The 15074-nt window shown below is 43.6% G+C and overlaps 1 protein-coding gene across 15 annotated transcripts in view; it reads left to right on the forward strand.

Moving 5' to 3' along the window:
* Depdc5 (DEP domain containing 5, GATOR1 subcomplex subunit) overlaps positions 1–15074 on the forward strand; it is a 139266-nt gene that overhangs the window by 83125 nt on the left and 41067 nt on the right. For 11 of the 15 annotated variants that reach the window (XM_074060950.1, XM_074060953.1, XM_074060956.1 and 8 more), the window contains 2 exons: positions 6436–6544; positions 11119–11184. In XM_074060950.1, coding sequence (XP_073917051.1) covers positions 6436–6544; positions 11119–11184 — 175 coding nt within the window. The remainder of the gene's footprint in view (positions 1–6435; positions 6545–11118; positions 11185–15074) is intronic. The other 4 variants (XM_074060955.1, XM_074060958.1, XM_074060963.1 and 1 more) reach the window with 1 other exon arrangement.

Below are 15074 nucleotides of genomic sequence, written 5' to 3' on the forward strand. Positions count from 1 at the left end.
ATGTTGGTTTATGATTCTCTTTTCTGGTTGCATCTTTATTGTGTTTTGGAATGAGTGTAATGCTGGCTTCATAGAATGAATTTGGTAGAGTTCCTTCCCTTTCTACTTCCTGGAAAAAGTGTAGGCCCTGAGTTCAAACCCCAGTACCCCCCTCCCAAAAATACCCCTGGACTTTATATGAATTTTTATATGAAAAGCATATAATATGTATAATACATATAACATGGATGATTCCATCATGTAAAAATTACATAGTATAAGTAATAAAATACATATTATAGTTAATACATGATATTTAAATGGCTTTAAATAGCAGAGGCTCAGTACATATTTGTACTCAGTCAGGGGGCCTGTACTTTATGAGGGGTATATGCCTTTGGTTCTTCCTTGTGGTCTTGGGCTTGCATATTCAGTCATGGTATTTGGCCAGTTTTCCTTGGCCTTAGGGTATGTGGTCCCCTTATAAACACTAAGCCACAGTTGACATAACACCAGTGGGACCACACCTTGCTTGGGAGGGCGGGGAGAGTGTCACAGGAGGTGGAACCTAAGTTGACCTTATAGGAAGCACAGCATTTACACAGAAGGGAGGTGAGACTCAGGGAAAAGGAAAGCATTACCGTGGATAGGTGGACCTGCCTGTCTCATTCCCCTGCTAGATCTGGGTCCCCTACGTGCTTGCCTGGTTCTTGGGCGTACATCCATAAGAGCACTTGCCAGCATTCTACTGAGGGCGTCAGGTGTGGGTTTGACCATCTTCCCTCTGACCTGACCATGTGCCTTGCAGATATGCCTGGCACATAGTAAGTGTGCAATGGAGGTTTATGAAATGGCAAAGGATAGGATGCTGAGGGTCTCGGTAGATGTGCGGCAGGTGTGTAAGGGAGACTAGACCTGTCTGTCTGCTGTGAGAGTCTGTGTGCATCAAGAAACTGCACATGTTAGACTCTCAAAAAGCAATGATGAGTGAGCCTGAGAGCATGAGATATGGTGGGAGGTGCGGTTGGAAAAGACATCTGGCCTGGGAAGCTGGATGACAGGCCTTCCTTTCATGGTCTCTTAGCAGGAGGAATCCTTTGAAGTTTTTTTTTTAAATTTTAATGGAAAATTTCAAGCAGATGAGAGAGTAGACAAACTAGTATAATAATGTTCTACCCATCATCCAGCTTCAGTGATTGTCAACTCACGCCAGTCTTGTTTTATTTATATCCCTCTCGTGTTCATCTTTCCTTTTATTTTTCTCCTCCTCAAACTCCAGACATCATATCCATTCACCTGTAATATTTTAGAATGTATCTCTGAAAAAAAGTCCTCTTTTTTTCTAAACCCAAACTGTATTATTATTATCTACCTACAAAATTATAGTATTTCCTTAACATCATGAAATATGTAGTTAATGTCTTTTAAAAAATTTTTTTTGGTGGGATTAGGGTTTGAACTCAGGGCTTTGTACTTGTTAGGTAGGCACTCTACTGTTTGAGCCACACCTCTAGTCCATTTTGCTCTGGTTATTTTGTGAACAGGGTCTCACCAACTATCTGCTTGGGCTGGCCTCCAACTGCAATGCTCCTGATCTCAGCCTCCCAAGTAGGTAGGATTACAGGTGTGAGCCACCAGCACCCAACTTGCAGTTGGTATCTTTAACTGAGTGTTTTTTTTTTTTTTTGTCAGAGATGAGCCCTATGGATAGGAAGGCTGATGGGTGGGTGCCAGGAAGCAGAGCCTGGAAGGTGGGTGGTGATGAAATGGAAAGGAAGGGATGTAGGGAAAGAAGTAAAGAACAAAACAGGGAGCCTAGGTGACAGCACAGGAGAGCAGGAAAGCAGGGGTAGGTTGAGCTTATTGCTGAGGGCATTGGGTCCTCTTACAAAAATGTCTATATGAGACCCAGGAGAGACCCCAGCACTCTCCCTGGCAGTTTCTCCATATAGCTAACCATAGACTTTTCCAACTGGAAGAGAACGAGTAACATATGTTTCTGGGAGGGATGTGAAGCTGGGGATGATGGGATCTTACTTTAATTCATCAGTGTGTCACGACTTAGTATGTACCAAGGAGCCTCTTTCTGCTCAGGCTGGAGGAAGAGGCCATCTTGGGGTAGTAGCATCCCCTGGTATAAAGGGTGAAACTCTCAGTGAACCCCAGGCAGGAGGCAAGACAGAGAGGCCTGAGATGTCTTCCTTACCCCACATGAATAGTCCTGGGTGACATGCTAGGTTTTCACAGGCCAGAACTAGAGGGATCCAGATTTTTATAAGGTTGGCTCCCACAGCATTTGTGTGTGTGTGTGTGTGTGTGTGTGTGTGTGTGTGTGTGTTTCTTCCAGTGTACCAGGCAGGTTCCATTGTACTTAAAATAAAAAATAATGTTATACTAACATGAAAGAGGGCTTTAAAATTTTTATCTGTGGTCTTGCTATCTACCATGACTCTGTCTATTTCCTCAGTTCCCGTCCAATCTTTATCTGGAGGCACAGACATTTGGTCAGGCTCTTACGGAAGACAGGTTTTTGGAGTCTCACCTCTGTGCTGATTAACAGCAGTGGGACCAGCCTGAGCAGCAGGTGGACTTCTCTGCTGCTATTAGATGGGATAACCTGATGATAGCTATGTTGAAGGTTGGGGGAAACAGACAGATACACCAAACAGATCAGATGTTCTTGTCCTGTCCAGGCGGGCTCTGGTGCATGCTTGTTGCTTGGGTCTTCATGCTGAAAGCCAGCAGTGTGACACAGTACACTGTCCACCTGCAGTCATGAGAAGGATGCTTGTGTACTTTTATCTTCCTGCTTCTGTGTAGGCACTGTCTTTCTCCTGCCCACCCAGCACATATGGCAGTGCCTCTGTGGAGGCTTGGTTGCCCCACCCCCCTCTGGCCGGATGCAGTGTGCCCTGGGTATGTTTTCACATGTATGTGTGTACATTGTAACAGGTCATTTTATGGCAGTCCCTCCCCGAAGACATAAGACAAGGATCCCAGAAGGACAACAAGCTCTCATCCATGTCTGAATCTCTGATTCCTAGAGTATAGGTCAGCACAAAGAAGGCAGTTCAGTAAATGTGGATTGTTACGTGGGTCAGACAGTGCATATGCAGGAGACTAGCGGGGACTGATGCAACTGTTGCTGCTGACCCAGTCACGGTACATTGCTGTAGCCCTCAGGAAGTGCTAAAGAATGTCACAGTGTGTGCTTGTGGATGTGGCTCAGAGGAAAACATGCTGCAATGTGGTGGAGAGAAACAGACACATGACAGTGTGGTATCAGGACAAAGGAAAGAATTAAGCATGGATTCTGCTTTTCCTCAGAGTAACCAAGTAATCAGTGGGGAGAAGTTTACCTTTTGAAAATATTCCAGCTAATAAAGACAGAATGAATGATAGAATATCACTACATGTGTCTCTAAAGAATAAACAGTCTAGTGAGCATCATCAGTGGTACCTAACATCACCAGAGGCAGCAGATACAAGTACACGGTACACTGAGGAAGAATTCTTGCCCAGAATTGGACTAAAATCTATCCAAACCTCTAGCTATAACTTGTAGTTCTCAGGAAGTAGAGAACACAGACAAAGACATTAAAAAATAACGAAAGATAATTAGCCTGTCTAGACTGTACATTCACAGGACAAATGAGTTCCTTCCTTCCAGAAATAAATTGCAAGGGTAAGGGGAGATGAAGAGGAATTTATGCCTTAAAAGACACCTAACATGGCTGGCAGACTGGCTCAAGGGGTAGGGCGCCAGTCTAGCAAGCACCAAGCCCCGAGTTCAATCCCCAGTACCCCCCAAAATAACTTACTTACACCACATAACTTACTGCAAAGTGGGATCTTAATAGACTCTTGTTTTGGACAAACATTTTTGGGGGACAGTTGGAGAACTATTTGATAGTATAATTTTTTTAAAATCGTGATTATCTTTACTTAAAAGTTATTTTCTTTTAGAGACATTGCAGTGTTTATGGATAAACACCATGTGAGTTTTTCTTCAAAATAATAGGTGTGGTAGGTAGGGAGTTATAAATGAAACAAGATTGGCTCCAGATATATAATTTTGGTGGCTGGGTGTGCAGGGCTCACTATATTATGCTCTTCACTTTTGTATATGTTCTGTTTTTTTCCATAATAAATTTCAAAGCCTGAGCATGGTGACATATACCTATAATCCCAGCACTCAAGAGGCCGAGGCAGAAGGATGAAGAGTTCAATACCAGCTTGGGATACATAGTGAGATTGTCTTAAAAAAAGTTATATATATATATATATATATATATATATATATATATATATGAAACAGGTTACTATGGAAACAGATTTTCAATTCCTGGTATGAGATTAATTCATTATTAGTAACAGAATGTCAGAATTTGGGCTGGGGATATAGCTCGGTGTTAGAGTATTTGCCTAGCAGGCATAGAGCCCTGGGTTCTGTCCCAGAAACCAAAAAAGAAAAAACAGTTGGAATTTAAAATGAGTTTTACAGATTAGATTCCTAGGGAAGCAGACCAAGACAGAATTTAGCATGTAGGCTGTTTCTTAAGGAGACCTTGGGCTTAACACCTATGAGAAGGAATGGTTAAAAAACAGGATTGGGCACAGGGAGAAACTGAACTGGTACTGGAGAAATGGCACTGGAGTTGGCACAGTCTTGTAAGACGAGCTGGGTTGGGTCAACACAACCAGCCCTTTACACACGTGTGCACACACTGATCGCTCATTGATTGTGGCCACCAAGGAGAGAGCTGTGAGCTCAGGCAAGGCTGCCCTGCAGTTGGGGCCATCTAAGAATGGACTGAAGCACAGCTGAACCACTTGACTAATCTTCCCAGCTGCTGTGATGGATTTGGGTTTGCCTTGAATTGTCCACTACATCAGTACAGTTGATCTTCATGTCGACGGGTACTATGATATAAAATATAAAATAGACCCCCCTCCCTCCCCAAGGCATCCGTACTAAACACATGCCACTTTTCTTCTTGTTATTATTCCCTAAATGACACAATATAACAACAATTTGCATAGCATCTACATTGTACTTGATATTATAAGTAACCTGGAGAAGCTTTCAAGTGTATGGGACAATGTGTGTAGACTCCATGCAAATACGTGCTATTGTTTAAAAGTGCTTCAGCAGCCATGGACTGTGGTATCCACACAGAGATACTGGAACCAGTTCCACACAGGTACTGAGGAAGGACTCTGCAAATATTGCAGTGATAACGAGGCCTGAGGCATAGCTTAGGTAAAGAACCTGTGCGAGGTCCTGGCTTTGATCCAGTAATAATGAAACATTTAAGACTAGTATGAGAATTGTGAAGCTTATCAAATAAGAATACAGTCATACTAAAACAATGTAATTTAACCTAAAGTAGTTTACAGTTAATTTTAGTTTGGAAAATGGACGTGAAGGTATGCATTTATGTACATCTAAACTGAGATGGGGTGAGATAGCATAAGAATGGCATATTTGTCTTACTGTACGACATAATACCTGTTATGTTTGGTTCTTTTTGGGGGCAGGGAGAGGGATATAACAATGTATGTTGGAAAGATGAACATAAATCCCTTCAAAATACAGAGTTCACACATATCCTACCCCCTGTTTAGTTTATGCTTTGTGTTAATGCAGCCTGATTTTCAGGATGTGTTTTTGCTAGCATATTTAATAAAAATTGAGATGAAGTGTTCCCAGAAGACTAAAAAAATGGTGGTCATGGATGGAGTCACTTGAAGCACATCAGTTGTCTTTTTTTTTTTTTTCTTTCTTTTTGGTGGGACTGGGGTTTGAATTCAGGGCATTGCATTTGCAAAGTGGGTGCTCTATTGCTTCAGCTACTCCTCCAGTCTGTTATTGCTCTGGTTATTCTAAATATAGGGTCTCTCGAGCTATTTACTTGGACCGACCTTCAGTTGCAATTCTCCAGATCTCAGCCCCCCCAATTAGCTAAGATTACAGGTGTCAGCTACCATACCTGGTATACCTATTTATTTTTTGCAGTACTGGGGTTTGAATTCAGGGCCTTGCACTTGCTAGGCAGTCATTCTACCACTTGAGCTACATCACCAACCCTCAGTTGCTCTTTTAAAGCAATGTTCAAGCTTTTCTGTGACATGGGGGTCTCACTCTGTTGCTCAGGCTGTTCCTGAACTCCTGGGTCCAAGTGATCATTCTGCCTTAACTTCCTGAGGAACTGGGACTACAGGCATGTACCACTGAGCCCAGCCCAGAATTCTTTTTAAGTTGGGCTGTTTTCTGGAGGACTGGTGACTGTTCAGAACAATTTAATGAAATTAAAGGTATCAGGTTGGGCCTGACGGAGAGACAAGGCATAATTTTGTGCCCCAAAGATGACAACAACAGAGCTGTCTCATCTTGTGGATCCTTCCCCAGGGAGCTCTGAGCAAGCTTCAGTCATGTGTTTTTCCTCCCTTCAGGTGCCTAGGAGAACAACAGGCAGCTGTGCACGGTGGGAAGAGCTCCTCTCAGCCAGCCGAGAGCAGCACTGTTGCCATGACTCCCACCTACGTGGACAGCCCACGAAAGGTAAGGGAGAACACTCCGTGGTGGTGGGGGAGGGGAAGCACTAATGTGGAAGTAAGAGTGGACAGCCCGTTGAATCCAGGCTCGAAAGTGATGCAAGTGTGGAGAATTCTAGCCCAACCCCTTTTAGGGTTCTATCGCTGGCTTCATCGAGGAACTTTCTTATTCACAGTAGTGGGGAGGCTAACTTCTAGTTACGTGCACATACAGAATAGTTAAACCAAGCTATACTGGTTCAGGTCCAAGATCTCACTTGAACTTTGAAACTGACCATTGGTCTTTTCTTCAGGGTCATCATTTGCTTTCCCAGAGCGGAGCAGGAAGTTGCTGAAGCACCTTCCACAGAACTCACTGTTCTTTGATCATGGGATTCCTAGCAGTTTTCTTAGACTCTAGAGAAATAGAGTCAAACCAGGAGCATCCTTGGAAGGGAAAAATGTAAACAAAAACCCTGAGGCCTTAGGCCTGTTTCAGGAATACCAAGTACAGTACAGTGACAGAAAACTCCACAGGCCTGGCTTTTTGTGTCTTTTAAGACCAGTGACTTGACTCTTGTCAGCTCTGTCTCCTAGGAAATTTCAGATCATTGTGTTGTGGTAGGGTGTACTGACTAGACATTGCCTTCTCTGGTCTCTACTACTAGGAGATGAGAAAGATTCAATGCAAATATTTTATTTTTTTTTAATTGTGGTCAAGTTGTATATTCATCCTTATATTTATTTGTCTATCACATAAGTTTCCCATGTCACTAAATATTTTTCAGAAGCATGATTTCTTTTTCCAGTGCTGGGAATCAAACCACTGAGCTACACCTCCAGCTTCCAAAACATCATTTTTAAAAATAGGTATGGCCTGGGGGGTGTAGCTCAATGGTAGAGTGCGCACTTAGCATCTCAAGGCCCTAGGTTCAATCCTGAGCACCGAATTAAAAAAAAAAACTATGTAATATTTTATCATATGAATATACTTGCATTTAGAATTCTTTTGTTAAAGATGTACATGGTTTCTCATTTTTAAGATATTTTTGCAGTTCTATAAAGTTTAATCTACAGAGCATCATAACTATAACGTTACAGTGAACAGTCTTATAAATAATTATCTGACTACATCTCTGATTATTTCCTTAGCATAAATTACTACTGGGGTGGAGGAATTAAAATCTGAAGAAGGGTAGCACCTAAGGCTGCAGGCAGCTCATAGATTCTGTAGACCAGAGGTCAGCAAACCTGAATAAGTATTTTAGGCTTTGTGAATGAATAGGCAAACTAAGGGTATCATCTAGGTACTTCTATAACCATTTAAAATTGTAGCCAGGCACTGGTGGCTCCTGCCTGTAATCCCAGCTTCTTGGGAGGCTGAGATCGGGGTGGATTGAGGTTCCAGGCCAGCCTGAACAAACGGTTCTCAAGAACCCATCTCCAGAATTCCAGACAATGTGTCAAATTAAAGCCCAAGTAAAGAGGGAGTCATCTCCAAAAAATAACCAGAGCAAAATGGACTGGAGGTGTGACTCAAGCAGTAGAGCACCTGCTTTGCAAGCTCAAAGCCTTGAGTTCAAACCCCAGTCCCACCAAAAAAATAAAATAAAATAAAATTATAAAAACTGGTTTTTGTCCACAGGCTGTAAAAATCCAGGTGGCTGACCAGATCTGGCCTACCCAAGCTGTCATTCATTGATCCCTGCTCTTGTTAGTGGCTTTAGAGGGGAGTCAGTGTGCAAAGAATGTCCTGTTGGCCAAGAAAGTTTTCACCTAACCTCATTGACATGTACTTAAATCTCAGCGTCACCAGCACCCCTGCAGTTATATGTTCTGACACTGGAGGGACAGGAATGAAATGACGAGTTGCATAAAGTTGTCCACAGCTTTTTTTTTTTTTTTAATCTCTACTCATTGTTATCTCTTAGGATTAGAAATAGTGCCAAGGACAAGACAGAAGACTTCGATGAATTATAGAAAGGTTGAAATGCACCAAAGACCAAAAATTAGGTTGCTGTTTTAGAATACTCTCTTGGTATGAGGCTCCTGCTCTGCTAGGAGCAATATAACACCAGCTCTTGGCCTTGGGGGGGCCTCTGCTGTCTTAGGCAACCCACAGTGAATTTCCAGAGTCTGTGTGTTTCCCTTGTTCTTGGAACAGTGCTGAATTCCCAAGTCTAGTTCACTCATCCTTTTGGGTGTCATTGCTGGATGAGGCCCAAATTATATCCCTCTTGGTTCTCCCCTCACCTGGTGGTTATCATACCTGGTTTTGGTGCAGGTGCCAGTTTCCTGCTGCTTGGGCCTTTAAAAGGCCCTGCCCCCATTCTGCAGCTCTGTATGATGGGAGGTGTTGGCTTGCTTCTGGCTCTGCCTTTCTGCCCTTAGTTGTATAAGACAACAGTCAAAGATGCCAGCAGCATGTATCCAGCTGCCACCAAGGGACATTATCACACTCGTGATTGACCCTTCAGGGGAGCAGGGCAGTCCTACCAGGCACACTGTGGCTGCTTCTCCAGTCTCCACCCCAGGCAGTTTGGGGCAAAGCTGTAGGACACAGGTGTGTGCTGTGGATGCCAGGGTAGCATTGCTCTTGGGGTCACTCAGCACACCCCTGCTGAATTGTTGGAACTGTAGAGAATCCAGGCTGTGTGAGCTGGAACAGGGTGGGGAACAGGATTCCAGGAGCACTACAAAATCAGTAGCACGTGCTGAGAAAGGCACAAGCCCAGGAAGCAAAGGTAGCTGAGACCATGCACCTCTCAAGACTTGCTTGAGGCTAGCCCAACAAAGAGAACCTAGACACTCAAGTGCCCCAGAGTTAAATCTACCAAGCAGGAAGGATCCAGAGTTTGAGCCCAGCTTCAGTCCTCAGATTGCCCAGGCCAGGGAATCCAGAAAGGGTACCTGGGGTGCTCCACTTTCCCCTTCTTTAAAGATTGCTGCTTCTCTTCTCTCACCCTCTTGGAATGGTTCAAATGTATTTCTCTTTAGCAGCTGGAAGACATTCCTCCTATACTTTACCCTTCCTGACTCAAGAGAGCACCCAAAAGGCACTAGGGCCTGACTTCTCAAGTACTAGGAACAGTTGAACCACTGTTTGGACTTACATAGAACAGGGATGGTAGATGCCCTGCCTGCAGCTGTACCCTCCCCTCTTGTTCCCAAGCAGGTGTGCTCTGGTTGTCACAGAGTTGCCCCGAGTTCAGCTGCAGCCTCCTGGCCATGTGGTGCATTGAGGGGAAGGAGACTTAGTTGCCTTCCCTGCTCTACAGGATATCTTCCTGGGAAACTGAAGAAAAGGTGGTTGGCCAACCCTGTGTCCTTTTCCCATTCTACATTACTCATCTGTGTCTTTTGTTCAGGAGAGGAAAAGGCATTAAGGGATGGAGGTGACTCTGTATTACTTTCCATTTCTGAATAAATGTTTGTTATTCCTAAAAAAAAAAGAATACTCTCCTGGTGTTCCAGTTGAACACTGAAATCCATTCATAGGAGCCGTCAGTCATGGTGGATGTCAGTCAAGTTTAGGGAGACAGAAGCAGAAGTGCTACGAGACACCCTGCTGTCATGCTCAGAAATTTTCAGCCATGTCTCCCAGCAGCACTTCCTGTGGGCGCAGCGGGGAGGGCATCTGCACCTGTATCTCACAGCCACACCTTCCCAAGGTTTGTTACTTGAATTTGTAGTGGCTGATGGGAAATGGTAGCAAGATTGAAATAATGGACACACAAATATTTTGATATTTCTACTTTTCAAATTAAAGAAAAGTTGTAGGAAATCAGGGACCTTGATCAAGTTCCACTTTTGAATTTCAGTAATAAGCATATAAAATAAAAAGATTTTGAAGGAGCAGAAGGTCTTTAGAAAAGTCCTCTATATCATTTTGGTTTCAAATAGATGACCATTTGTACTGCACATGTGTGGAATGGAGAGGGGAAGGAAGCCTCAGGAAGCCCCTCGCGTCAGTGCTTGTGTACCTGACGTTCTATGTGTCTCAGCCTCTTTGTGACATTGCTACACAAGCTGTGTGCTCAGAAGACTAAGTAGGACTTCCTCCTGTGTTGAATCCTCTGCTCCCTGCTGGCTGCAGTAAGTGGCAGAAGAAGCCACAGGCTGCGGGGCTTGTCTCCCAGGAGCTGAGGCTGCAGCCTTTGCCTCCCCATCCCCACTAGGCTACTCTGCAACCTGTGCCTCTTCCTGGTCATAGGTCTGAAGGAATTTCAGAGCTATGTGGAAGAAGAAATGCACCCAAGCTCCGCTCTCAGGAGACCTGAGGGAGCTCGGACACACCTTCTAATCCAGGTGCTTTCTCCCACACAGGTGGGAGACTCTGCCTGGGAAGGTGTGAGTTCCCGCTCATGCTTTGCATTTGGTTATTGTCTCTGGGTGAATCTCTCTCCCTCTTCCTGCCCTTCCCTGCATTCCCTCTCATGTCTTTGTTTCTCTCTTTCCTTCCTTGTTCTTATTTTTTTTTTCATCCCCTCCTCCTTCCCTTGACGGTTAACCACTGGCACACACTCCATTTCTTCGCTACCTTGTGCCTGCTGCTGCTGATGCTGCTGCTGCTGTTGCTTCCTCCTCCTCCTCTGACTTCAGGATGGGGCCTTCTTTATGGAGTTTGTTCGCAGCCCACGCACAGCATCGTCCACCTTCTACTCTCAGGTTAGTCAACTCCAGGGCTCTGCAGCCTGTGCATGCCAGACCTATTGGTAGAAGGAGAATATTGGCTGGCCTTCTGTGCGTCTCTGAGCAAATGGAATTGGGCAGCTGAACGTGAACTTGGTGTCTAAGGTGTTTATTCCACGGTGTTCATGGCAGCAAAGGGGAATGGAAGAGATTCATGTAAGAGAAGACATGATTTCACCAGTGTTGTGGCAAGTGTTTCTGAGACTGCTTGCATGGTTCGCATGGTGCCATGGTTCTTTCCATGTGGTGGCATGTTCCCTTTTAAGTTTTATAAGCAACATGAAGTATGTATACTTAAGGACCGAACACTTGTTTTTCTCCTCTCAGTACAACCAGATAAATTTATAACAGTGTGGCAGGAAGTGGTGAAAAAATAGCCAACATTATAAATAGGCCTGTGCTGTGTCACAGGCTAATGGTGTACAGCTCTGGACAGCTCGCCTGCTGTTTAAGCTTCACTTAACTCATTTGTCAAGTAAGAGGTTTGGACCAGATCTTCAGGGGCCCTCCAGACCATAAAATTCTTCACTTACTGCATGCGAAGCACTTGTTTGTATCATTTCTTTTCACAAACTAACCTATGAGTTAAGTAAAAGTTTTATCTCGTTTTGCAAATGAAGAAATTGAGAGACAAAGAAGTTGATGTATATAGTACACGGTAGAGCTGTGATTTAAATCCAGGACCCAAAGACTTGACTCAAGACCCAATGGTAATTAGAATTAGTAATTACTGTTTTGACAGGTCCTTGATGAAGAGAAACAGAGCTCCCTACCCTTTACTGAAGCCGCTAATTGACTTAGTTACAGAGAAGTTACAGAGATCTGAAAAAGTGAAACGAGTTTATACAGAACCAGGCACCAGTGTCTCATATCTATAATCCAAACTACTCAGAAGGCAGAGATCAGGAAGATCACAGTTTGAAGCCAGTCCAGGCAAATAGTTCAGGAGACCCTATCTCAAAAATACCCAAAGCAAAAATAGAACTGGTGGAATGGCTCAAGTGGTAGAGCACCTGCCTAGCAAGTATGAGGCCCTGAGTTCAAACCGCAATACTGCCAAAGAAAAGAAAAGAAAAAAAAAAAGCTTATGCAGAGTGGTGAGCAGGCTGAGGAGGACAGGACTTTGGGACTTTGGAGGTTTAAGGGCACAAGTTAAGGAGTCCTTATTGTGTGGAAGTAAGAAAAGCAACATTTATTGAGTACCACTTTGCTAGTGCTTTGTAACGACCTGTTAGGTGCAGGTATTATCATGCCATTTTCCAGATGAGGAAACCAAGACTTAAAGATATTAGCGGCTCAAAGAACACTCCAACTAGTGATGGCTGAGCCCCTACAGCATGCTGTTCACCGTGCTGGGAGGGTAAGGGTTTAGTTGACAGAGGAATCTTGCTTTTCCTAGACCAGAGGTTGCTGTGCCTGTCTGCATGGGTCTTCAGATGTCGGCACCTGCCCCTTCTCTGTGGGCTTGTGGCCCTTGGAGAATCCTTGTCAGTACCTCTGAGTTCTAGTCTAAGTGTCTCTCATCTCTGAGTGTAGGAGGCATACTGTATTTGGTCCATACCTTTAAGCTTTTTACTTTTTAAAAAGAGACTCTCTTGTGAACAAGTTTAGGCTTAGATTTTTTTTTCTTTCTGCAGTACTGGGGTTTGAACTTGGCCTTGCACTCAGGCTGGTGCTCTTCAACTTGAGACATACCCGAGTGAATTCCCCCAAGTGGGAATAGCAAACAGAGATCAGACTTTAGGAGAGATGTGTAAACAACGTTCATATTGACCACAATATGGGTAATATGTTAAAAAGATGTGTAAATTAAAAGAAAACCTCATATCAGAGATGGTAAGGGAGTACTCTGTATGTACGTCAAGTTAAATTGTACTTTTTTCTTTTTTGGGTAGCCCTGGGTTTTAAACTCAGGGCCTCACTGTTACTAGGCAGGTGCTCTGCTACTTGAGACATGCCCACAGCCCTTTTCTGTGCTTTAGTTAGCTTTCAAATAGGGTCTTGAGTTTTTGCCCCTGCCAGCCTGATCTGTTTGTGCTCCCCAAGTAGCAGAGGTGACAGGTGCACTCCACCATGCCTAGCTTCATAGGTGGAGATGAGGGCCTTGCTAACTTTTTGCCTGGACAGAGCTTAAACTGCTGTCCTCACAATCTCCACCTCCTGAGTAGCTGAGATTACAGACGTGAGCCATTGCACCCAGTTAGATTAGAATTTAACATAAGGAAAAATCAACAGAACTGAGAGTTGTTCAATGATATAATAATCCACTTAGATATCTTTGTGTGGTGAAATTCTCAAGTACAACAAAAGCGAATGAGTTCCTCCAACTGAGGATAGCAAAGAGATGTTAGACTTTAGGAGAGGCACATGAATAAAGATTATATTGCTCATCAGGTGTGTTGTTAGAAAGATGCATAAATTGGGCTGGCAGAGTGGCTCAAGTGGTGATACCACCTGCCTAGCAAGCATGAGGCCCTGAGTTCAAACCCCAGTACCACTAAAATAAATAAATAAATAAATAAATGTGTAAATTAGGAAAGAAAAATCTCAACTCATATCAGAGGTAGTAAGGGAGCTCTATGTATGTATATAAAATTTAATTGTCCTTTTGTCATTTTTTTTGGCAGTACTGGGGTTTGAACTCGGGGCCTTACTATTGCGAGGCAGGAACCTTGCCACTTGAGCCATGCCTCTGGCCCTTTTTTCACTGTAGTTTTTGTTTTTAGGTACAGTCTCGCATTTTTTTTCTGGGGCCTGCCTCAGGCCATGATCCATCTCCCTGCCATGTAGCTGGGACTGCAGATACACACCAGCACGCCCGGCCTATTGATTGAAATGGAGTCCTGCTAACTTTTTGTCTGCACTGGCTGTGGACTGCATGATCCTCCTGATATCCACCTCCCAAGTAGCTGAGATTACAGCCATGAGCCATGCACTTGGTTCCTTTTTTCTTTTTTTGCTTATTTTATTTATTATTTGTTGTGGTAGAATATACATAGCATAAAATGTGCTTTGTTTTCTAACAGGCAGCCTAATAGCATGGAGAGGGACTAGTCAAGTGATTCAGCTACTTTCAAGTCTTGGAGTGGCTTTAAGCATACTACTTAAGCTTCTGAACCCCAGTTTCCTCATTTGTAAGAGGAAATAAAAAAATTTCCTTGTAAGGCCATTTTTGAGTATTAGAAATAATGCATTTTTCACAAATGTCTGGGTGTGAAATCATAGAGAATATTACCACAGTGCAAGTAAGTTACATGTTAATGAAAAAAGATAACTAGAAAACTCCTGAGTGAGCTAGTTGCTGGTAGCTCACCACGCCTGTGATCCTAGCTATTTGTGAGGCAGAGAGATCAGGAGGATTGAGGTCTGAGTCCAGCCCAGGCACACAGTTCATGAGACCCTATCTCAAAAATACCCAACAAAAAAGGACTGGCAGAATGGCTCAATTGGTAGAGCACCTGCCTAGCAAGAGTGAGGTCCTGAGTTCAAACCTCCATACTACAAAAGAAAAGAAAGGGAAGGAGGGGGAAGGAAGGGAGAAGAAAACCCTTGTGTATTTAGTAATTAAGCAATACTTCTAGTTATGCATGTGGCAGGAATGATATGTGTAAGTGACTAGCGTGGTGCTGGCTACATGATAGATGCACAGCAGTCAACACTAGTTACGATTAGGATTAGTGTAACCTAGAAATGCTGTAAAGTACATAGGAGTTGTGTGTAGGCTATATGCAAATACTATGCCCTTTTATATAAGAGACTGAATAGCTATAGATTTTGTATCCTGGGGGCAGTGGTGTCCGTTGCAGGTACCAAGTGGCCACTTAACACTTTGATGCCAGATTGTAAAGTCAATTTAATTGCATCTC

This window comes from Castor canadensis, chromosome 18 (assembly GCF_047511655.1).
Source record: "Castor canadensis chromosome 18, mCasCan1.hap1v2, whole genome shotgun sequence".
Taxonomy (NCBI): Eukaryota; Metazoa; Chordata; class Mammalia; order Rodentia; family Castoridae; genus Castor; species Castor canadensis.